This window comes from Oncorhynchus kisutch, linkage group LG26 (assembly GCF_002021735.2).
Source record: "Oncorhynchus kisutch isolate 150728-3 linkage group LG26, Okis_V2, whole genome shotgun sequence".
NCBI lineage: Eukaryota > Metazoa > Chordata > Actinopteri > Salmoniformes > Salmonidae > Oncorhynchus > Oncorhynchus kisutch.
In genome coordinates, this window is record NC_034199.2 from 4,991,335 (window position 1) to 5,015,767 (window position 24,433).

A 24,433-nucleotide genomic window follows, 5' to 3' on the forward strand; every position below is an offset into this window, starting at 1 on the left:
CTGTTCCTAGGCCGTCATTGAAAATAAGAATTTGTTCTTATTATTAACCGACTTACCTAGTTAAATAAATGTATTTTAATTGTCTTCTGTGAAGCACATAGCGTTGCATTGTGGGGAGGGAGGAACGTCTTGGCCACCCTTCTTGTGGCATGTTGCTCTCACAGACAACTGACACTAGAGAGTCACAACTTTTCTGGTTTGCAGGGACTGCCCCCCAAAAACCACCAAGTTCAGAATTAGAAACAAACCATAGCATTTATTCACGACTCAAAACACAAATAGTAATTCAAAGGCAAAGTCTATAGATGGAAGGGTGTTGTTGGAGAGAAGGGCCTATATTTTCTAAATAACCTGGAGTCATCTTACCTGAAGGATTTCTATTGCGGGATAACTTATAAGTGCTCAGGGAGTCTACATAAATAGGTCTATTTATATATTTGGTATTGGGTCAAATGCAGTTCCGTGTCTTACTATGATCAGGTTCACTCCACTCTTTTGAGAAACCTTATAAATGCATGTAGCGATAAGGTGCATACTCAAATAGTATACTGAACAAAAATATCAAATGCAACAATTTCAAAGATTATACTGAGGTTCATATAAATTAATTAGGTCCTAATCTATGGATTTCACGACTGAGCAGGGGCGCAACCATGTGTGGGCCTCGGAGGGAATATAGGCCCACCCACTGGGGAGTCAGGCCCACCCACTGGGGAGCCAGGCCCAGCCATTCAAAATGAGTTTTACCCCACAAAAGACATGACCACAATCATGCACAAGGGGGGTCAGTTTGAGGTCCTGCGTGTGTGTGTGTGTGTCCACATCTAAGCTTGGGAAAAGGGGCGTTCTGGTGTCCTCATGGCAGACAAACAGAGCTGAAGGAAATGTATCAGTTCTCAAGAAAAGCCACGTAGTCAGTGAGCCTGGCCAGCTGCTGCTCATTTGGAACCAGCGATACAGGGGGAGGATCTGTTGAAAGAGAGAGGGAGTGAGTAAGAGGGATTCCTCATAGAGCCAAGTCTTCTACCATGTAGCATCCTCCATCCGTGTGTGTGTCAGAGTTTCCGTTATGAAAATGTGGTGCAGGACATTTGATCAGCAGCATTTCCATTTACCAGACATTTTAGAAATTTACGGGAACCATAGGCCTATGCATTGGGTGCGTAACCTGATTAAGGCATCCACCAACGGTGATCGGAATAACAAAAATCACATAATCACATATTATAGTGAATTAATCTTAACAGAACGTGCAAGTTGAGGATGCAATGACGTGTCTCTTACTTACTGCGCACTTTGTAGATAGAATAACTGTTGACATTTACTTTTCCTCAGCCAACAAGACGAGTAGCGAAAAGTACAATCACTAGCCTGCGTGAGTTTGAAGTTTGGGGAAGCAAATTTTCACCATAAAAATGCAACTGTATTTGCAGACTTATGTAAAATAGCCTACTCTTCGGAATCTGACGAGTAGAGTGTATAGTCATAATTTAGGCTAATAATATAACTCAAATCACTGTTCGCAAAAAAGATTGTCCAATGCATGGCTGAGTGCATATAGCAGAGAGGCCTAGGCTATATCAGATGTGTTTTTTCTTTCTTTGCGTAGGAAAAATTAAGCTTTTTATTTAGACGTATCATTCAATTCTACTACACTTTACAGTACTGCAGACTTTAGCAGAATCTTTTTTAATTACAGGGTAGCCCACTCTGCTGACACTGACAAACAGATCAATAAAAACGACGTTGTCCATATAACAGTTGAGACAAATAGAATATGATATTCATCTAAGCTGGAGGAGGAAATTATTGCCCAAAAACAAACTTAAGTGGCACTGACCCGACCATGATAGAGTGAATATGTGCAGTGAGCACTCACCAAGGATATGGTCAATGCTCTCCGCTGGTGCCAAACAACATGAACATGACAGAAATGGGCAACAGGTTTCAATGGCATATGGAAGTATTTATAAAAATAGGCTAATTGCCTCCACTGCCATGGTCGGATTTTGCCTAAGCTACTTTGAAGCAAGGTAAAACATGCCTCATGTAGTGAAACTTTCAGGTTTCAAACAATTAAGAAGCTATAAATTTTCAAAATGCATACTGCATCTAGCTCATTGCAAAGTGGTGTGTGACGCACTGATGAAGCCTGTCTTCATTTGCCTATGCATTTAAAAAGCAAATGGGAAGCGTGCTTCAATTTCCAGTTGAGAAATAAAAACAATAGCTGTATGTATGACGTGGGACAAAAATATATTTTTAACACAAGATTGCATTTAGCATTGTTGCGCAATGATTGGGCTTATGAAAGCGCTGTCTGACAGATTTTCTGCTCAAAGGCTCTGTATGCTGATTTAATGTAAGAAAAATTGAGGTGCGAGAGGATTAATTGAGGGGCTGACGGATCAAGTCAGATGAACATATGTGCCACAGATTCTCAGCATGATGGTCTGCTGATTACAGAAAGGGGCTGTTACAAGGTTCCGCAAAATGTTTCCATACAAAGTCGGAGGAAAAAGGCTCAGGCATGACAAATAGCCTACTGACGGGAGAAAAGAGAAGGGCAACAGCTCCACCTACCTGGCTTCTGGGGCATTACCATCCTGGTGGCAGGGTCTGCCTGCCAACCCTGGCTCACCACCCCTGTGGGAGGGAGAAAGTGATAAGAGAGAGGAGGGTTGGGTGGTGAAAAGGAGTGCAAAATAAGCGAAGAGATGAAAGGGTAAAAGTTAGACACACTATTTTTAGGTCTAAACTTGAAAAGTCACATGAAGAGATTAAGGATATATGGTATACGACTGACTATATTATTGATCCAGTAGCCAGATGGTAGTGAGTATAGATTAGGTTCTGCACTGCTTCTGCTTACCCTTCACGGCGTCCTCCACGGAGTAGCCCACAAAGGCGGCAAAGTCTTCTGCCATGATGGAGGTGTACGCCTGGGCCACCAGGCCATACGCCCTCCGACGAGTGGTCTCTGTGGGAATAAAGATGGGTACACACGTGAGATGTCTGCATTTAAGAGAGGGCCATTTTGTCTTTCAAAGATACGAAAAAAATCAAATAACACATGTAAACTGCACAACATGGAGCCCAGCCCCATGGTCAAAAAGTTATATTCTTGTACTACTTATGTAGCAGTGCTAATAACAATGTCTATACTTGGACTGAGCAATAGCAAGTCAAATAGGCCTACAGTGTAAGGCAGATGTAAGGAAAAGGAGAGCACAAAACAAGGTCAGTGTATGATTTGGTCCCGAGTCAAGAGTGGGTCAACTGCTCCTTATGACGACATTGCAAAACAATTTAGCCTCACAGCTGACGGCAAACCAGACTTTGGCTTACACCTTTGATGGATTTGTATGTTTATTGATGCCCCGACTGCTTCAATGAACAAGCCCTAAGTTATCGCCTTTGCACTTTATAGCCTAGCAACAGTCTGTGTGTACTAACAACCCCCCATTTTCTACAACAGTGTTACCGGTGGTAACATAACAATTGGGACGAGTGGAGACAGCTGCGAGGACAGACGCAGTGACTGTCCGGGGTTTTCCCCCTTCTCCCCAAAGAGCCCCCTGTTATCAATGTTACTTAATTTTCTGAACAAATGCCACATTTGGTTTTAACTACAGGCATTTGCCCGGAAAATCAACCGATATCCTTCCAACCATATTATGTAGCCTACTGTATATGGCACAATTAAGAGCGAGAGCATTATCAACTGGTGTGCCCAAGTAATATAAATTAAAACGTCTGGTCCTGCCTTTTTAAGTAGACCTACAAAATGCCCAACCCACCTGAGGATGTCTTTCTCAGCCATCTACAGTGCATTTGGAAAGTATTCAGACCCCTGAACTTTTTCCACATTTTGTTACGTTACAGAATTGCCCCTCATCAATCTACACACACACACCACATAATGACAAAGCAAAAACAAGTTTACAAATTTTTGGAAATGTAGAAATAACTGAAATATCACATAAGTATTCAGACCCTTTACTCAGTACTTTGTTGAAGCACCTTTGGCAGCGATTACAGTATCAAGTATTCTTAGGTATGGTTCTACAAGCTTGGCACACCTGTATTTGTGGAGTTTCTCCCATTCTTCTTTGCATATTCTCTCAAGTTCTGTCAGGTTGGATGGGGAGCGTAGCTGCACTGCTATCGGGTTCAAGTCCAGGCTCTGGCTGGGACACTCAAGGACATTGAGACTTGTCCTGAACACCCATAAATGACCCTAAGCACACAGCCAAGATAACGCAGTAGTGGCTACTGCGTTCTCTTGGCTGTGTGCTTAGGGTCATTGTCCTATTGGAAGGTGAACCTTCGCCCCAGTCTGAGGTTCTGAGTGCTCTGGAGCAGGTTTTCATCAAGGATCTCTCTGTACATCTTTCCGTCAATCCTGACTAGTCTCCCAGTCCCTGCCTCTGAAAAACATCCCCACCACATGATGCTGCCACCACCATGCTTCACCATAGTGAAGGTGCCAGGTTCCCTCCAGACGTGACGCTTGGCATTCAAGCCAAAGAGTTCAATCTTGCTTTCATCAGACCAGAGAATCTTGTTACTTTAGGTACCATTTGATACTTTCCGAATGCACTGTATTTCCTGTGCTTGAGGAGTATAAAATCAATCTCGCTGGATTGATTGCGTTCATTTTATTCTTGCTTGTGCCGGTCGTTTCTTCCCATTAATGTTACGACCACGGAAACGTTTAATGTTAAACACACCCTGGTAATGGCTGAAATGGACTCAAAGGAATAGATTGTCTTTCTGTTGAATCTATAAGAACGCTAAAGCTTTGTCAGGGATTTAACGCATAGTCTTGACACATACCACAAGAAATATAACTTTTTATGGGTGTTCAATTTTTTAATAGAGTTGAAATGTTTAGTAATTTGATTTTGTATATATAGGTGTAGCCTCTGCAGAGTCCCCAACAACCCAAATTTTTTCAGTTTTTAGGGGAAATTAAAAGAGCCTGTGACAAAGACTTCCGCTTTTGGACATATACGAGGCAAAACTCCATCTTAAATCCTCCACATTTACTGGATTGGTTGAACAGTGCAGAAGAGAACCTTTGCCGACCGTTTTTGTTCCATTCTCGTCAAGACCAGTATATAGGGGGATCTAGTTACAGGCATTTCTATTAAGCCTGCTACCTTACGTTAAGATACAGTGCCTTCAGAAAATATTCACACCCATAGGCTTTGTCCACATTTTGTTGTGTTAGAGCCTGATTTTAAAATGGTTTAAATCTAGATTTGTGGGCATCGGCCTACCCACAATGAATTATCTTGAGTCAATAAGTATTCAACGTTCAGAAGTACAAACATGCTTACATAAGTCACATAATAAGTTGCATGAACTAATAATAGTGTTTAACATTTTCTTATGACTACCTCATCTCTGTACCTCACACATACAGATAATTGTATGGTCCCCTCAGTCAAACACAGATTCAACCACAAAGACCAGGGAGGTTTTCCAATGCCTTGAAAAGGGCACCCATTGACATGAATATCCCTTTGAGTATGGTGAAGTTATTTGACTTTGGATGGTGTATCAATACACCCAGTCCCTACAAAGTTACAGGCGTCCTTCCTAAATTAGTGGCCGGAGAGGAAGGAAACCGCTCAGAGATTTCACAATGAGGCCAATGGTGACTTTAAAACAGTTACAGAGTTTAATGGCTGAGATAGGAGAAAATTGAGGATGGATCAACCACAATACTAACCTAATTGACAGTGAAAATAAGTTAGCCTGTACAGAATAAAAATATTCCAAAACATGCATCCTGTTTGCAACAAGGCACTAAAAGTAATACTGCAAAAAATGTGGCAAAGCAATTAACTTTTTGTCTTGAATACAAAAAGTAGAATGTTTTGGGGTAAATTCAATACAACACATTACCGAGTACCACTCTCCATATTTTCAAGCACAGTGGTGGCTGCATCATGTCATGGGTATGCTTGTAATCATTAAGGACCAGAGTTTTTCAAGATAAAAAAATAAACCAAATGGAGCTAAGTACAGGCAAAATCCTAGCTGAGTTAGTTGACTTAAATCTATTTTAAAATCTATGACAAGACCTGAAAATGATTGTCTAGCAATGATAAAACAATTTGACAGAGCTTGAAAAATGTGAAAATAATAAAACATACCCTGAAAGACAGACAGCTGTAATCGCTGCCAAAAGGTGCTTCTACAAAGTTGTGACTCAGGGGTGTGAATACTTTTGTAAATGAGATTGTGTATTTCTGCATTAAAAAAATCTAAATTAGAAAAAATAAATATGTTGCTAATGTTTTCACTTATGGGTATTGTGTGTAGATGGGTGAAAAAATAATTCAAATTAGGCACATCATTTTCTGTATTTTAACAAAATATGTTTAGATTTTCTGATACCATTAGAATGCATTTGTATTCATTTTTCGAAGAAAAAAGTGAATTTTGACAATAAATGTAACAATGGAATTCCCACCAAAATCCCTGAACTGAATATTTGTCCGCCCCAGTAAAATGTTTGTGCTCTAATTCAGTTAATCTATAAAGTTCAGTGTCTTCATCCATTGTCTGTTGCATTTATTAGAATTGTTCTTAAAACCTTTTAACAATTTTGATGACCGTTGCTAGCACCACTGATAAAATATTAAAACGAATTCTAAAGGAATTTGGAGACTACAAGAACAGATGGCAGGAGCCATTGAACCAGCTGACTGGCAGGGTACTATCCAAAGATGACTAGTCATGTGGGCCGGCCCCTACAAATGCCTCCGCTACAGCTCTTCAGAAAGGAGTTGGTCATTGCTGAGCAAGCCGGTCTATGACATGAGGGGGATGGTACTTAATGGAGGAGAAACAGGACCCCCACCTGACCTTCACTGACACTCTATTCCAGGGCCTCTGTCATTTCTCAACATCTTAACTTTTAAAAATAGCCCCCCACTTCCCCCCCCCCCAATCTTCACCAGCAAAGGCTTGCCACTGAGGACTTCGCAATGGCTTTTATTTTTAAATGCTGGCACATGCCAAGTGAGAGCAACAACATATTAGGACCACACCCAAATTATAGTTATCTTTCAAAACCATTTTGTTTTGAACTTCAAACTTATTTGCTGGGTTTGCATGTGTGTGTTTCTCTGTACCTTGAAGATTCGGAATCTGATAAAAGCAAAGAAATATCTGCTTGAGTCATTTGAAGCATTGTTTATTTCAGGTTGCGACGAAAACAGATCTGTCTAAATATTCTGTTGCCAGTTGAGGGCACGCAATCAATTCAAGCATTTATCCGTTTGATACAACCACAGGCATTCTAGATGCAGATGAGAAATCACAAATCAAAACTTTATTCCCATCTCAATCTCTACACCTGATAAAGTCTTCAAGTGTAAACAACCAGAGTGTATTCAACCTAAGGTACATAACAAATAGATCTGAATAAATCTGATATGGAAATACAAAAGTATAAAAAAACTATATAGTTTACCAAATGGCAAAGTTTAAGAGTACAAAAACCTAAATATTGCACTCAAAACTGGGGTAAGCCATTGTGTATTAAAGTCAATCCACTCCTTACGAAAACATTCTGACACAACCAACTTCTTCCATCCTTCCTTACTCCTAAATTATCTTAATATCTCTGAAACATTGAAACTAGAGTCCCTGCAATGGACATTCAGGTTGAAGAGCCTTCAAAAGTAGTAAATTGTTCATTTGTTCTGTTCGTATATTTTCAAGTTTCATCACTCCTCCTCTTCATCCCCTTCCGCATCCTCAAACTCATCATCGTCGACCATTCCAAAGTCCATCTTGGCCAGGACGACCTCCACATGCTCTGTGGACAGTGTGAAGTGGTCCATCTTCTCGAAGCCTGGCTCGGGCCTCTCCTCGCCCAGGGAGCTCTTGGCGGTGTCCTTGGTCTGTGTAATCAGGCCCTTGGAGGCCAGCAGGAACTCGGCAGCACCACTCTGCTCCAGGGCCTGAACCGCCGTGTCAGTCAGCTCTGAGCCTGCCTGCAGTCGTTCGCCATAGCGCTGGGCCAGCGCCCGCAATGCTGTCACCTTCTCGTCCTGCTCCTTGCCGATCTGTTCCAGCAGCATGCCCTTACGCTCCTCCAGCACAGCATAGAGCAGGTCGAAGCGCTCACCCAAGCTTTGCTTGGCGCGCTGTGCATTGTCCTGTACCGCCCGGCAGGCGTCCTCCATCTGGTTGAGTAGGGCCTGAAGGCGCCCATTGCCCGCCACCAGGGCGTCGATGGCGTTGCTAAGCTCACCCTTCTGCACCTGGTAAACACTGGCAAGCGGCGACACCTCACAGTCCTTGTGCTGGCCAAACACTTTGCACATGGAGCAGGTGGGCATCTGGCAGGTTACGCAGTAGATGTTGATCTTCTCCTCCTCGTGCTCCTGGCACATGGGTTCCTTAGAGTCCTTGGGCTTCAGTGGAGTCTCTGTGCTGTCTCCGCTGCCACTACCCCCGCCGCCCTCCTGCTGTTGCTTGTAGATGTCGATGATGTTCTCCACCAGCAGGTTGCGTTGAAGGCCGTGCACGCCGTGGCGGTCCAGGACCACCTCGAAGCGGCAGGTGGGGCAGCGGAAGACGCCACCCGAGAAGCGGTAGGGATTGCGTGAGTCGTAGAGGTCGCTGGCACAGCCACGGCACAGGTTGTGCTGGCAGGGCAGGATGACGACGGGCTTAGTGAACATCTCCAGGCAGATGGGGCAGCTCAGCTGCTTCTCCAGGCTCTCCATGGGGCTTGGTGGACGCACCACCGAACCAGTCCTCTGGACATCCATGCTGAAATAGGCTTCTCCTTAATGTTGGGCTAGAAAAGCTGAGTCTCTTTTTCGACACAGCCTTCTCAAACTTCACAGTGTCTTGGACGATGCTTCTTCTCCTATAGGCTTTAACAAGCCAGTAACTATGGAGGCTGGGGGCTGAACCTTTCTCTTTGGTAGCTGCTTCAGAGTCCGCTGAAGTGCTGACATCTGTTCTGACTGGGGAATAGCAGCCCTGTCCTTTATACCAGCCTGCGACACCCGATATCTCCCACCAACCAGGGTACACATTCCTCCCTCCTTGTTTGCCAGACTCTTTTCTGAGAAAATACCCCCCACCCACTGGCTGCTGCATGTGTCATATGTTACACAAGGAGCAAGATCACCTCCCACAGTGACAGAAATCTGACAGGGCCAGGAGAACATTCAGCAGAGATAAAGCCCCCCATGTGACTGTCCCAGAGCAGTCGCACCTGAGGGAGGTTTCCTTAAGGGTAAACAACATGCCTTGTCACGTCAACACACCCCTGACTTTGTTTACGACAAGCTGGTTTTCCAGGAGTATTACGACAAAGCCAACATAGGCTTCATAAAGCTGACCACCTTTCTCACAGGCGTAGCCTACTTATAGACTCTGGTCATATCAGAGCACTTCAGTAGATTAAATATTTCTCACTACATACTTTTTTGCCCCTTCTACATATGCCCAATGAATGGTGTTTTGAATCCAACATCTTACTCGATAAACTGCCCCAACAAAACAAGCAGAATAAAATACCTCCCAGTGACATTTCTTTGGATGGATTGCCGTTATATTACACACGCGGTCAGCTATAGCTTAACCCCCAGATCGTGGAAATTGTCTTGAGTAACTCTCCTGTGAATGTGTAGCACATTCCGTGACGTTGAAAAATGATCAAAATAAAGAACAGTGAGAACCAGGGATGAGCTATTCTTAACCTTGCCGCATGAGTGACATCATGTATTGGTCTCCCGGGGTCCAAAAGTTTGAGGTGGTCACACGTGGGGAGTGTGAGCAGTGAAGGTCATACGTGTTTCCATATGACACTTATCTGCAGAGGCAGGAGCTTACTGATGGATATTTTAGTCTAATTTAAGACACCATCTTATCTGTCCATTTCATAACCTTGTGACAATACCTTTGTAATATACTCATCTATATTGACTACTGTCATTTTGAGAATCAAGAAAACAGATCTGTTTTGAACAATTGTGGTAGGCTAAATGGTGTGATGCTGCTTATGGTTTAACCTCACTAGGGTAGGGGGCACTATTTTCACCTCCGGATGAAAACCGTGCCCAAAGTAAACTTGGATAGAAAGATTTGGATAGAAAACACTAGTTTCCAAAACTGTTAAAATAATGTCTGTGAGGATAACAAAACTGATATGGCAGGCAAAAACCTGAGAAAAATCCATCTAGGAAGTGGGATTTCTTCATGTTTGTAGTTTTCTATTGAATGCCATTACAGTATCCATTGACTTAGGACTCAAATTGCACGTCCTATGGCTTCCACTAAATTGTTTCAGGCTTGTATTCTGAAAATGAGGGAGTAAGACCACTTTGAGTGAGTGGACCCTGGGAAGTCGTAAGACCCATTTCCTGTGCACGACCGAGAGAGCTCATTTCTTGTTTTTCTTTTATACTGACGGACACCATTGTCCGGTTGAAATATTATCGATTATTTAGGCTAAAAACAACTTGAGGATTGATTATAAACATCGTTTGACATGTTTCTACTTTACGGATACTATTTGGATTTTTCATCTGCCTGTTGTGACTGCCTTTGAGCCATTGGATTACTGAACAAAACGCGCCAACAAAACTGAGGGTTTTGGATATAAAAAGGGACTTTATCGAACAAAACAAACATTTATTTTGTAACTGGGAGTCTTGTGAGTGCAACCATACGAAGATCAAAGGTAAGGCATTTTTTATATCGCTATTTCAGATTTTTTTTTTGTCATAACTGCCTGGTTGAAATCTGATTTTCATCCTTTTGTATGCGGGGCGCTGTCCGCAGATAATCGCATGGTTTGCTTTCGCCATAAAGCCTTCTTGAAATCTGACACGGCGGCTGGATTAACAAGAAGTTAAGCTTTATTTTGATATAACATATATTTTCAAGAATGTTAAATATTTGAATTGAGTATTTTTGAATTACGCGCTCTGCAATTTCACTGAATGTTGGCCAAGTGGGACGCTACTGTCCCAGGTACCCATAAGAAGTTAAAGGGCTAGATTAAACAAGGCGAACTGTATCATATCATGCTGTGCATCAATGGGACAATTTGTTTGTGTTCTTATAGAGCCTATTAATTTTCAATGAGGTATTACAGAACCTTTTAAAGATGGAATCCGCAGTACTGGAAAACAGCTCCACTGTCCACATGACAAAGAGGAGCTGGGGAGCATCACATATGGTAAATATACATATGCTGCTGTTCTATCGTGTGTGCAATAATGGGAGAAAAAAAACTTGTTTGCAGTAACTTTTTGTTGTTCTTATAGAGCAAATGGACATGGCAGTTGCACAATTCAGGATTCCAACTTTAAGCTCCCTTATGTTTGCCCCGTATTACCACTTCACAGCTGGGAAACAATGTAAGCCTATGTAGGATGTAAGTGGCACCCTCTTATTTATTTGACTAGGCAAGTGAGTTAAGAACAAATTCTTATTTACAATGACAGCCTGCCTTGTTCAGGGGCAGAATGACAGATTTTTACCTTGTCAGCTCAGGGATTCAATCCAGTAACATTTTGTTTACTGGCCCAACGCTCTAACCACTAGGCTACCTGCCACCCCTTTTGATTATGAAGGACCCGCAATAGGCAGCAGACTACAATGTCCAGTTGAAGTCGGCATACACTTAAGTTGGAGTCATTAAAACTTGTTTTTCAACCACTCCACTAATTTCTTGTTAACTATAGTTTTGGCAAGTCGGTTAGGACAGCTACTTTGTGCATGACAAGTAATTTTACTTGTGAAGTCAGAAGCTTACATACACTAAGTTGACTGTGCCTTTAAACAGCTTGGAAAATTCCAGAAAATGATGTCATGGCTTTAGAAGCTTCTGATAAGCTAATTGACATAATTTGAGGCAATTGGAGGTTTACCTGTGGATGTATTTCAAGGCCTACCTTCAAACTCAGTGCCTCTTTGCTTGACATCATGGGAAAATCAAAAGAAATCAGCCAAGACCTCAGGCAAAAAACAATAGAGACCTCCACAAGTCTGATTCATCCTTGGGAGCAATTTCCAAACACCTGAAGGTACCACGTTCATCTGTATAAACAATAGTACGCAAGTATAAACACCATGGGACCACGCAGCCGTCATACCGCTCAGGAAGGAGATGTGTTCTGTCTCCTAGAGATGAAGGTATTTTGGTACGAAAAGTGCAAATCAATCCCAGAACAGAAGCAAAGGACCTTGTGAAGATGCTGGAGGAAACAGGTACAAAAGTATCTATATCCCCAGTAAAACAAGTCCTATATCGACATAACCTGAAAGGCCGCACAGCAAGGAAGAAGCCACTGCTCGGAAACCGCCATCAAAAAGCCAGACTACGGTTTGCAACTGCACATGGGGACAAAGATCGTACATTTTGGAGAAATGTCCTCTGGTCCGAGTACAAAATAGAACTGTTTGGCCATAATGACCATCGTTATGTTTGGAGGAAAGGAGGCTTGCAAGCCAAAGAACATCATCCCAACCGTGAAGTACGGGATGGCAGCATCATGTTGTGGGGATTCTTTGCTGCAGGAGGGACTGGTACACTTCACAAAATAGATGGCATCATGAGGGACGAATATTATGTGGATATATTGAATCAACATCAAAACATCAGTCAGGTTGTTAAAGCTTGGTCGCAAATGGGTCTTACAAATGGACAATGACCCCAAGCATACTTGCAAAATGGCTTAAGGACAACAAAGTCAAGGTATTGGAGTGGCCATCACAAAGCCCTAACCTCATTCCTATAGAAAATGTGTGGGCAAAACTGAAAAAGCGTGTGCGAGCAAGGAGGCCTACAAACCTGACTCAGTTACACCAGCTCTGTCAGGAGGAATGGGCCAAAATTCACCCAACTTATTGTGGGAAGCTTGTGGACGGCTACCCAAAACGTTTGACCCAAGTGAAACAATTTAAAGGCAATGCTACCAAATACTAATTGAGTGTATGTAAACTTCTGACCCACTGGGAATGTGATGAAAAAAATAAAACATTCTACTATTATTCTGACATTTCACATTTTTAAAATAAGGTGGTTATCCTAACTGACCTGAAACAGGGAATTTTTACTAGGATTAAATGTCAGGAATTGTGAAAAACTGAGTTTAAATGTATTTGGCTAAACTTCCTACTTCAACTGTAAACATGGCAAAATGTGCTATATAACAAGTGTGGGGCCACTAGTTTCATAATTTAAGTAAGAATAAAAATTCTTACTACCCAACATATTTAATCCTGCTACAAATTGTCCAAAGCGAATTCTAACATGAAAAACATGGAGCTGCTGATTGTGTGAACATTAACAAATCTATCCATATCCAATGTATTTCGTCTTGTCCAGGTTTAGGCTATGAATATACACTGCTCAAAAAAATTAAGGGAACACTAAAATAACACATCCTAGATCTGAATGAATGAAATATTCTTATTAAATACTTTTTTCTTTACATAGTTGAATGTACTGACAACAAAATCACACAAAAATGATCAATGGAAATCAAATTTATCAACCCATGGAGGTCTGGATTTGGAGTGTCACTCAAAATTAAAGTGGAAAACCACACTACAGGCTGATCCAACATTGATGTCCTTAAAACAAGTCTAAATGAGGCTCAGTAGTGTGTGTGGCCTCCACGTGCCTGTATGACCTCCCTACAATGCTCCTACAATGGGCATGCTCCTGATGAGGTGGCGGATGGTCTCCTGAGGGATCTCCTCCCAGACCTGGACTAAAGCATCCGACAACTCCTAGACAGTCTGCGTTGGTGCAACGTTGGTGGATGGAGCGAGACATGATGTCCCAGATGTGCTCAATTGGATTCAGGTCTGGGGAACGGGCGGGCCAGTCCATAGCATCAATGCCATCCTCTTGCAGGAACTGCTGACACACTCCAGCCACATGAGGTCTAGCATTGTCTTGCATTAGGAAGAACACAGGGCCAACCGCACCAGCATATGGTCTCACAAGGGGTCTGAGGATCTCATCTCGGTACCTAATGGCAGTCAGGCTACATCTGGCGAGCACATGGAGGGCTGTGCCGCCCCCCAAAGAAATGCCACCCCACACCATGACTGACCCACCGCCAAACCGGTCATGCTGGAGGATGTTGCAGGCAGCAAAACGTTCTCCACGGCGTCTCCAGACTATGTCACGTCTGTCACATGTGCTCAGTGTGAACCTGCTTTCATCTGTGAAGAGCACAGGGCGCCAGTGGCGAATTTGCCAATCTTGGTGTTCTCTGGCAAATGCCAAACGTCCTGCACGGTGTTGGGCTGTAAGCACAACCTCCACCTGTGGACGTCGGGCCCTCATACCACCCTCGTGGAGTCTGTTTCTGACCGTTTGAGCAGACACATGCACATTTGTGGCCTGCTGGAGGTCATTTTGCAGGGCTCTGGCAGTGCTCCTCCTGCTCCTCCTTGCACAAAGTCGGAGGTAGCAGTCCTGCTGCTGGGTTGTTGCCCTCCTACGGCCTCCTCGACGTCTCCTGATGTACTGGCCTGTCTCCTGGTAGCGCCTACATGCTCTGGACACTACGCTGACAGACACAGCAAATCTTCTTGCCACAGCTCGCATTGATGTGCCATCCTGGATGAGCTGCACTACCTGAGCCACTTGTGTGGGTTGTAGACTCCGTCTCTTGCTACCACTAGAGTGAAAGCACCGCCAGCATTCAAAAGTGACCAAAACATCAGCCAGGAAGCATAGGAACTGAGAAGTGGTCTGTGGTCACCACCTGCAGAACCACTCCTTTATTGGGGGTATCTTGCTAATTGCCTATAATTTCCACCTGTTGTCTATTCCATTTGCACAACAGCATGTGAAATTTATTGTCAATCAGTGTTGCTTCCTAAGTGGACAGTTTGAGTTCACAGAAGTGTGATTGACTTAAGAGTTACATTGTGTTGTTTAAGTCTTCCCTTTATTTTTTTGAGCAGTGTAGTAAATTGGTGAGAGACAAAGCCTAAGCAAGAGTTCAGTCTGTCTCAACAGGTCAATACAGTGAGCCTCAAACAAATCTGCAGTCAATCAATCACTCACTCAATGTGAAGCATTACTCTCTGGAGTGTATTCAATAACACCCAGTAACAGTCTCCAGAATATGTTTTTCTCATCAGAAGACATACAAAAACAAAACAGCATGCATATTCTAAGAGCCCCTGCAAGACTGTTATTTGAAAACCTGGAAACTCAGTCACAAAACCATGTGATCCGTCACATTGTTTTAGCAATGCATTTTGAGCCACAGATGTGTATAGGATGTTTTCATTCAGGTCAGGTGTGTGCAATTGGTAACAGAAAAGTGCACGGCCATGACAGTACCTCTCAGGGCCTCCATGACTGGCAGGATGTTCTCAGACCACTGGTGAGCTGCGATGGCCGAGTAGATCCCTGGGAAGTCTCGCTGCCATATACGCTGACCCACGGCCCATACGGCCGTCAGTTCTAGGTTTGCCTGCACACAGCACATGTTTCAACCCACTTCACTGACATTACCATACATTGGGGCCTAGACTATAATGGATGACATGCAGGCTAGGAGGCTTGTTGATAGTGACACATTGGATACACTCATTCTCATGTGTTGAATTAATTCAGCGTGCAGGGCAGGTCCCACTGGTCTACCATCATTTTCAATGTGGGAAATTATATGATGAGTACCTATTCAATAGTTACAGGGTTCCCAGTGTAGCTTTAACATTTTTGTCTAACAACTAGGGATGTTAACGGATAATCGTTTAAATCGGTTAGCTGCTGAAAATACATTTGATTGGTCATGCTCATCATGCACAACAAATAACAACTCTAAATGCAATTGCATGTTAACTGTTTTGATGGCCACGATTAAGAGCTACTATTTTAAATTCTCAGACTCAACTCGTAATTAAAGAGTCCCTCCCATTCGCCATTCGAGTGCATAGGCTAGTCAACAATAGGCAGGCTATCATCGTGTCACCCACCACTTTTCAATGTGAGCTTGAGGCAGTATAATTGTTTGAAATCTGAAAGTTTTACTTTGATTAAAATAATGAGGCATGTCTTACCTTGCTTCAAAACTTGGGATGTAATTATTATAAAGACTTAATGTCAATTCCACCATTCTCCTGTTCTATTTGGGTTTCATCTCAACTTTCCTTTGTTGTCCAGAAGCCAAAGGCACAATCCTAGTCATATTAGCAACACATCCTAGTTGTTGCCATTAGATTACCCTCTTTCTATCTTTGAGATTCACCTGTCACATATGGAACCACTCGCATTTGGTGCACTGTTTAGAACAGTGTTTTCACGTTAATTGCATTTTGGAAAATGTTTGAAAATGGGGTTTTTATTAACTGTTTCATTACAGAAGTTGCATGTTCAATAATAGGCTTTAGCCTTTTAACTAAGACAATAGGAAGGCTTGCTATTGTTGCATGTTTCCATTAAGCTCTTAAAATGTCATGTGCATGCATTATATTTGGTTGGTCAGTCATTTGACTGTTTGGAGAGAGAAAATCTATTTGTTGACCGGTTAATGAGGGTCGGTCAGTCGGCAGCAAAATTGACCCGAAATGTGCGTACCTACTAATAAACAGACGCTTATGACACTAAGACATTCACAGCTATCTAAGTATGAGAAATCCGAACCCTTCTTACCGATTTAATGGCTTGAGGAATTCGCTTCCACAAGTACCTTGCGTTATTCCTGTAAAAAGAGAAAAAGTCATCTGACAATTAATTCCAATCATGTCTCAGTGGGCAGAACATCTTATCTTTAGAAGGGCTTTTGGAAAGGCATAGCCTGACTTGCATGTCATTGTGCAGTAGATAGAGCACCAACAGCTGGGCATACACTTGAGGGGTAGCAATGCCACCTGGAGCCTGGCAATAAAAAGAGCATGGATTAGTTATAGCCTATGGTCAGACCATTCAAGCCAATTACTCATGAAGTTCCAAATTTGGTAGCACCCTCATGACTTAGGATAGGCCAATAATGGAGTAAAGGAGCCTACGTTACTCCTTACAGTCCAAGGACCTTACGGGTTCTGTTTAAAGGTGAATTGGCTCAAAGTCAAAACAGCTAAATACTCCGTCTAATCCTGAATCGATTCTCAATTGCGGTACAGTTCTAGAATCAAATCCCTCTACTTTTCATATCAAATGTCACAAATGCAAAATACACTTACTGTACATTGTTAAAACAGTTGCAGCCGACAATATATTTCAGTAACAACATGTTTAGGGCATCAGTCTTCCATTTACACACAGGTGTTAGGAGACGCAGATAGCTAATTAGCACAAGTAGTCAACTGTCTTCAGTCTGTTTTCAGTAAACACGCACTGTATCATGGAGATATGGCCAAGTTGGAAACATGGAGATACGGCATTACCATGCAGTGGTAAAAAAATATCATAAAAGTTCACATGGGAGGAACCATACGGAGGCCAAATTATCACTATTGTGTAGTTAGAGACAAGAAGACTCCCACTGAACGACTGGAAATGTGTCTCAGGTAAAAATGACACTGGGACAATTCAACTGTTCTGTGCATAATTTTGCATGCCATCATGCAGGACCAGCTACTGATTTGAAATCAGTAATCTATATGGGAACAACCAGTTAAATGTATTGATGTTGCTAAAGATAGGAGACAGAAGAATAGGAACAAACTAGATTAATTGTTATAATGCGCCATTGTGTGAGTCAGGCTGTTGGTAGGTATGCCCACCTATGAAACCAGTAGGTCGATAGGAGAATAACTTTTCTGTTCTAATTATAAGCGTTGGTCAAACAGGGAGAAAATTATCTTCTCCATGCAAACTCCCAAGTGACGCCCCTGAGTTGTGAAGCGGTCTAAGGCAGTGCTTGGGGCGTCACTAGAGACCCTGGTTCAATCCCGGGCTGTATCACAACCGGCCGTGATCGGGAGTACCATATTGCGGCGCACAATTGGCCCAGCGTCATCCGGGTTAGGCCGCCATTGTAAAATAAGAATTTGTTCTAAACTGACTTGCCTAGTTAAAGGTTTTTATATATATATAAACTGCAGCCTTGCGAAGCACATGTATCAAATAAGGCGGGCTAGACATACGGCAAAACATACCAAAGAGTAGCATACATTTAGAAGCTTAGTTTAAAACCTTGTCTGTGCATACCATCAGAGTAGGCCACAAACACAAAACGTACGGTTAAACAACGGACCAAATGTAAGCACTAGCCAACTGACGTACGCAATGAATTGCGTTAGTCAATTTCATGTTATGAACTAGAGCTAGTTAGATGTGTTGTTTGCCAACTAACGCTAGTGTGTCTGTGTGTGGATGGATAGCTAACTAACAACTGAACTTAGTAGCCAGCTACACCAAACGTAAACAACGGAGCAGATGCAAAAACACTAACGTTAGCAACATAACTAGCTAAATTAGCGAACTACGGTCGTGCAGCTAGCTACTTTCGCTCACAGCGTTAGCTTTGTTCACCTTAACGGTAATGTTATGATCTAGCTAGCTAGACATGTTGTGTTCGCTGACGTTAGCGTGTGTGGATGGGTAACTTAGCTAGCTACAACCCAAAGCAACTATCTTCGAACAGCGACATTTAAATTATACAACTTTGAAGAAATACATAACTACCTCAAGCTCCTGTGTTTCGCACTGTTCTAAAAGTTTATCATAATTTTCACCCATTATCACCGCGGCAGGCATTTTGTTGCTGCCCAGATCAGTCATTCGACCAGATACTGGGTTTCCAATTGCACTATTAGTTACCACAGCCACAAAGTCCAATTGGCTTGGTCTTTAAAACATTTATACAAACACACATTTTCTTCTTGGTATTCATTTAAGGTTAAGGCCACGGTTTGCAGTGTGATTATGGTTAAAATCACATTTTAAGATGAAAACATTGTAGAAATAGGCGGGATTTACTACAGTGTGGCTGTGGTAACTAGTGAAGACCGAGGTACTGGGTAATTTCTTCTTTAACTATGTATTGGTTGATCGCAACCAAGTGAAAGCTGCATACACCGCAACCTACTGTATTGGAGTGCTAGGTGCCTATTAATTAATCTATTTATCTTATCGAGCCGTGTTTCTTCCTACTGTTCTTGGAAATTAAAAAATATAAAAATTGCCCTACCAACTAACCCTACACAAATTTAAACCTAACCACTATTCTAGTACTGATGCTACACCAGGCCTGCAGCCTGGGAGGATTCAACACACCTTGTTACTCTTCTTCAGTAAAATCTTGTACACCCAAGGACTTCTCTGCAACTACCACAACAACATTTATTTTCTGTATTTTATGTTCGATTTCTGCAGTACAGTTGATAACTATGGCTATGAATGCTTAGAAACCAACAGGATAACGGAAGCACATGTTATTCCTACTCACAACGAGCCTCTTTGGATCCTCGCCCTGCATATGACACCTTCTGTACTACTCTGATCCTGGCAACCTCAACCTGCCTTTCTCTCACCGGACACTTTTTATCTCCGGCACCATGGGTAACCCTACAGTTAAAACACAAGTTTTCAAACCGATACTACACATTCCTTTGTCACATGCCCTCCTGCACACTTCTCACATCTAGGAATCTCCCTCATACAAACTGCTGCAACATGGCCAAAAGCTTGGCACCTAAAACACCATAATGGGTTTGGGACAAAATCATTGGATAACTGACACATCTTACTTGACTTTGTCAGGTATTGATGCTGCATCAAAATTCAGCAGGACAAAGGGCCTCCCAAGTGGCATGGTCTAAGGCACTGCATCACAGTGTGCGAGGCATCACTACAGACCCGGGTTCGATCCCAGGCTGTGCAACAGCTGACCGTGACCGGGAGATTGGCCCAGCGGGTTAAGCGAGCAGTGTGGCTTGGCAGGGTCGTGTTTCAGAGGACACATTGCTCTCAAACTTCGCCTCTCCTGAGTTCGTAGGGGAGTTGCAGCGATGGGACAAGACTTTAACTACCAATTGGATATCACGAAACTCGGGAGAAAAGGGGTAACAGTACAAAAAAAACACAATAAAATTCATCAGAACAAACTGTATCTTCTGTTTCTCCACCAGGTCTGCATCTCCCCAAATGGGGGGCATCACAGACACCGGGAATCTTCCATTTCAATTGATCCTCCTCAACATAACGCCACCCCAGTTATCACTCCTTTCACTGGCACCCTGCTGCAGAGAGAGCAGTCACAGTTCTTTCCCTAGGTGGGTGGTGCGGAGTGCCCACTCCCTCTGGATGGAAGAAACGCAAAAGATCATCACAAGTCCACTTCAACAGTCGCCAACCTCATCTCCACCCAACCCGATACCCACATATAGATCAGCCAGAATGTAAGGATTCATTCTCTACAAAAACCTCACTCCCACTGGGCCAGAATCATATTTGTCATCATCGGGATGAGGCTCTAACTCGGCTGTCTTCACCGCATATGCCACCAGAGGCAATTAATCCTCTCTTGTCAGGTTCAATTTCTGAGCTATTGGAATATATATATATATATATATTTTTGTACTTGATGCCAATCTTCCTCACCACACGCTTCCCTTTATGCCCAGCTCCTTTCCTTATTCTTCTCTGTCCATTTCTACATCTCCACACTCTTGCCGCTCCTTCATCCACTGTAGTAGAAAACTGTTAAAATGGTTCTTGTATCTTGAATTTGGCGCAATGTCACATTGACTAAAAAAGCTCTACCAGCCACCGTTGCTCCTGTGCTATTACCGAACTGGGTCATGTCTAAATGGGATCCAGTTTTTGTCAAATTGACAGTGCCTTCAGAAAGTCTTCACACCCATGGACTTTTCCCACGTTTTGTTGTGTTACAGCCTGAATTTTAAATGGTTTAAATTGAGATTTTTGGTCACTGGCCCACACGCACCCATAATGTCAAAGTGGAATTATGTTTTTAGAAATGTTTGCAAATAAATGAAAAGCTGAAGTCCATAAGTATTTCATCTCTTAAGTTCAGGAGTAAAAATGTGCTTAAAAAGTCAATGTACTTACTATTTATTATGGATCCCCATTAGCAGCTGTTCAGTTGTGTGGTCAGGTGCCCACAAAAATTGGCTCGGAACAGGGCAGCAGGGCAGTTTATACAATTTTAAAAACATTACAATGCATTCACAGATTTCACAACACATTGTGTGCCCTCAGGCCCCTACTCCACTACTACCACATATCTATAGTACTAAATCCATGTGTATGTGTGTGTATAGTGCATATGTTATTGTGTGTGTGTGCATGTGTCTTTGCCTATGCTTGTATTGCTTCATAGTCCCCACTGTTCCATAAGGTGTTTTTTAAATCTGTTTTTAAATCTAATTTACCTGCTTTACCTCAGTTACTTGATGTGGAATAGAGTTCCATGTTGTCATGGCTCTATATAGTACTGTGCGCCTCCCATAGTCTGTTCTGGACTTGGGCACTGTGAAGATACCCCTTGTGGGGTATGCATGGGTGTCCGAGCTGTGTGCCAGTAGTTCAGACAGCTCGGTGCATTCAACATGTCAATACCTCTCATGAATACAAGTAGTGATGAAGTCAATCTCTCGTCCTTTGAGCCAGTAGATATTCAAATCAAATGTATTTATATAGCCCTTCTTACATCAGCAGATATATCAAAGTGCTGTACAGAAACCCAGCCTAAAACCCCAAACAGCAAGCAATGCTGAAGCAGGAAGAAACCTAGAGAGGAACCAGGCTATGAGGGGTGGCCAGTGCTCTTCTGGCTGTGCCGGGTGGAGATTATAACAGAACATGGCCAAGATGTTCAAATGTTCATAAATGACCAGCATGGTCAAATAATAGTAATCACAGTGAACAGGTCAGGGTTCCATAGCCGCAGGCAGAACAGTTGAAACTGGAGCTGCAGCATGGCCAGCTGGACTGGGGACAACAAGGAGTCATCATGCCAGGTAGTCCTGAGGCATGGTCCTAGGGCTCAGGTCCTCCGAGAGAGAGAGAAAGAGAGAATTAGAGAGAGCATACTTAAATTCACACAAGACACCAGATAAGACAGGATAAATATTCCAGATATAACAGACTGACCCTAGCCCCTTGACACATAAACTACTGCAGCATAAATACTGGTGGCTGAAACAGGAGGTCTCGGGAGACACTGTGGCCCAGTCCGAAGATACCCCTGGACAGGAAGGATATAACCCCACACACTTTGTCAAAGCACAGCCCCCACACCACTAGAGGAATATCTTCAACCACCAACTTACCATCTTGAGACAAGGCCGAGTATAGCCCACAAAGATCTCCACCATGGCACAACCCAAGGGGGGAGCCAACCCAAACAGGAAGACCATGTCAGTGACTCAACCCACTCAAGTGACGCACCCCTCCTAGGGACAGCATGGAAGAGCACCAGTAAGCCATTGACTCAGCCCCTGTAATAGGGTTAGAGGCAGAGAATCCCAGTGGAGAGAGGGGAACCGGCCAGGCAGAGACAGCAAGGGCGGTTCGTTGCTCCAGTGCCTTTCCGTTCACCTTCACACTCCTGGGCCAGACTACACTCAATCATAGGACCTACCGAAGAGATGAGTCTTCAATAAAGATTTGAAGGTTGAGATCAAGTCTGCATCTCTCACATGGGTAGGCAGACCATTCCATTAAAATGGAGCTCTATGGCAGAAATCCCTGCCTCCAGCTGTATGCTTAGAAATTCTAGGGACAATTAGGAGGCCTGCGTCTTGTGACCGTAGCGTACCTGTAGGTATGTACGGCAGGACCAAATCGGAAAGATAGGTAGGAGCAAGCCCATATAATGCTTTGTAGGTTAGCAGTAAAACCTTGAAATCAGCCCTTGACTTAACAGGAAGCCAGTGTAGGGAGGCTAGCACTGGAGTAATATGATCAAATCTTTTTTTCTAGTCAGGATTCTAGCAGCCATATTTAGCATTAACTGAAGTTTATTTAGTGCATTATCCGGGTAGCCGGAAAGTAGAGAATTGCAGTAGTCTAACCTAGAAGTAACAAAAGCATGGATTCATTTATCTGCATCATTTTTGGACAGAACATTTCCGATTTTTGCATTGTTACGTAAATGGAAAAAAGCTGTCCTTGAAACAGTCTTGATATGTTCGTCAAAAGAGAGATCAGGGTCCAGAGTAACGCCGAGGTCCTTCACAGTTTTATTTGAGACGACTGTACAACCATCAAGAATAATTGTCAGAATCAACAGAAGATCTCTTTGTTTCTTGGGACCTAGAACAAGCATCTCTGTTTTGTCTGAGTTTAAAAGTAGAACGTTTGCAGCCATCCACTTCCTTATGTCTGAAGCACAGGCTTCCAGCGAGGGCAATTTTGGGGCTTCACCATGTTTCATTGAAATGTACAGCTGTGTGTCATACGCAAGCAGTGAAAGTTAACATTATGTTTTCAAATGACATCCCCAAGAGGTAAAATATATAGTGAAAACAATAGTAGTCCTAAAACGGAATCTTGAGGAACACCAAAACTTATAGTTGATTTGTCAGAGGACAAACCATTCACAGAGACAAACTGATATCTTTCTGACAGATAAGATCTAAACCAGGCCAGAACTTGTCCATGTAGAACAATTTGGGTTTCCAATCTCTCCAAAAGAATGTGGTGATCGATGGTATCTAAAGCAGCACTAAGGTCTAGGAGCACGAGGACAGATGCAGAGCCTCTGTCTGACGCCATTTAAAAGGTAATTTACCACCTTCACAAGTGCGGTGTCAATGCTATGATGGGGTCTAAAACCAGACTGAAGCATTTCGTATACAGTGTTTGTCTTCAGGACGGCAGTGAGTTGCTGCGCAACAGCTTTTTCAAAACATTTTGAGAGGAATGGGAGATTCGAAATAGGCCGATAGTTTTTTATATATTCTGGGTCAAGGTTTGGCTTTTTCAAGAGAGGCTATATTACTGCCACTTTTAGTGAGTTTGGTACACATCCGGTGGATAGAGAGATGTTTATTATGTTCAACATAGGAGAGCCAAGCACAGGAAGCAGCTCTTTCAGTAGTTTAGTTGGAATAGGGTCCAGTATGCAGCTTGACGGTTTAGAGGCCATGATTATTTTCGTCATTGTATCAAGAGATATAGAACTAAAACACTTGAGTGTCTCCCTTGAACCTAGGTCCTGGCAGAGTTGTGCAGACACAGGACAACTGAGCTTTGGAGGAATACGCAGATTTAAAGAGGAGTCTGTAATTGGCTTTCTAATGATCGTGATCGTTTCCTCAAAGAAGTTCATTAATTTATTACTGCTGAAGTGAAAGCCATCCTCTCTTGGGGAATGCTGGTTTTAGTTAGCTTTGCGACAGTATCAAAAATAAATTTAGGATTGTTCTTATTTTCTTAAATTAAGTTGGAAAAATAGGATGATCGAGCAGTAGTGAGGGCTCTTCGATACTGCAG

The 24,433-nt window shown here is 42.8% G+C and overlaps 1 protein-coding gene and 1 pseudogene across 3 annotated transcripts; both read right to left on the bottom strand.

Moving 5' to 3' along the window:
- Positions 1-236: 236 nt before the first annotated feature.
- LOC109870977 (COP9 signalosome complex subunit 8) lies at positions 237-19,632 on the bottom strand. 2 transcript variants are annotated; one of them, XM_031805645.1, is made up of 7 exons: positions 19,419-19,632; positions 16,833-16,903; positions 16,679-16,727; positions 15,365-15,497; positions 2,873-2,980; positions 2,584-2,646; positions 237-969 (listed from the first exon to the last, which is right to left on the bottom strand). In XM_031805645.1, exons 1-7 carry the CDS (start codon positions 19,446-19,448, stop codon positions 890-892), a joined length of 534 nt encoding a protein of 177 aa, XP_031661505.1. In that variant the 5' UTR covers positions 19,449-19,632; the 3' UTR covers positions 237-889. The 2 variants fall into 2 exon arrangements, with proteins under 2 accessions (XP_031661505.1, XP_020317297.1); XM_020461708.2 differs by lacking the exon at positions 19,419-19,632 and adding an exon at positions 18,656-18,801.
- Positions 7,198-9,009, bottom strand: LOC109870975 (E3 ubiquitin-protein ligase TRIM63 pseudogene; annotated as a pseudogene). The gene has a single exon (XR_002252251.2). The product of XR_002252251.2 is annotated as an E3 ubiquitin-protein ligase TRIM63 pseudogene (transcript).
- Positions 19,633-24,433: the final 4,801 nt, after the last annotated feature.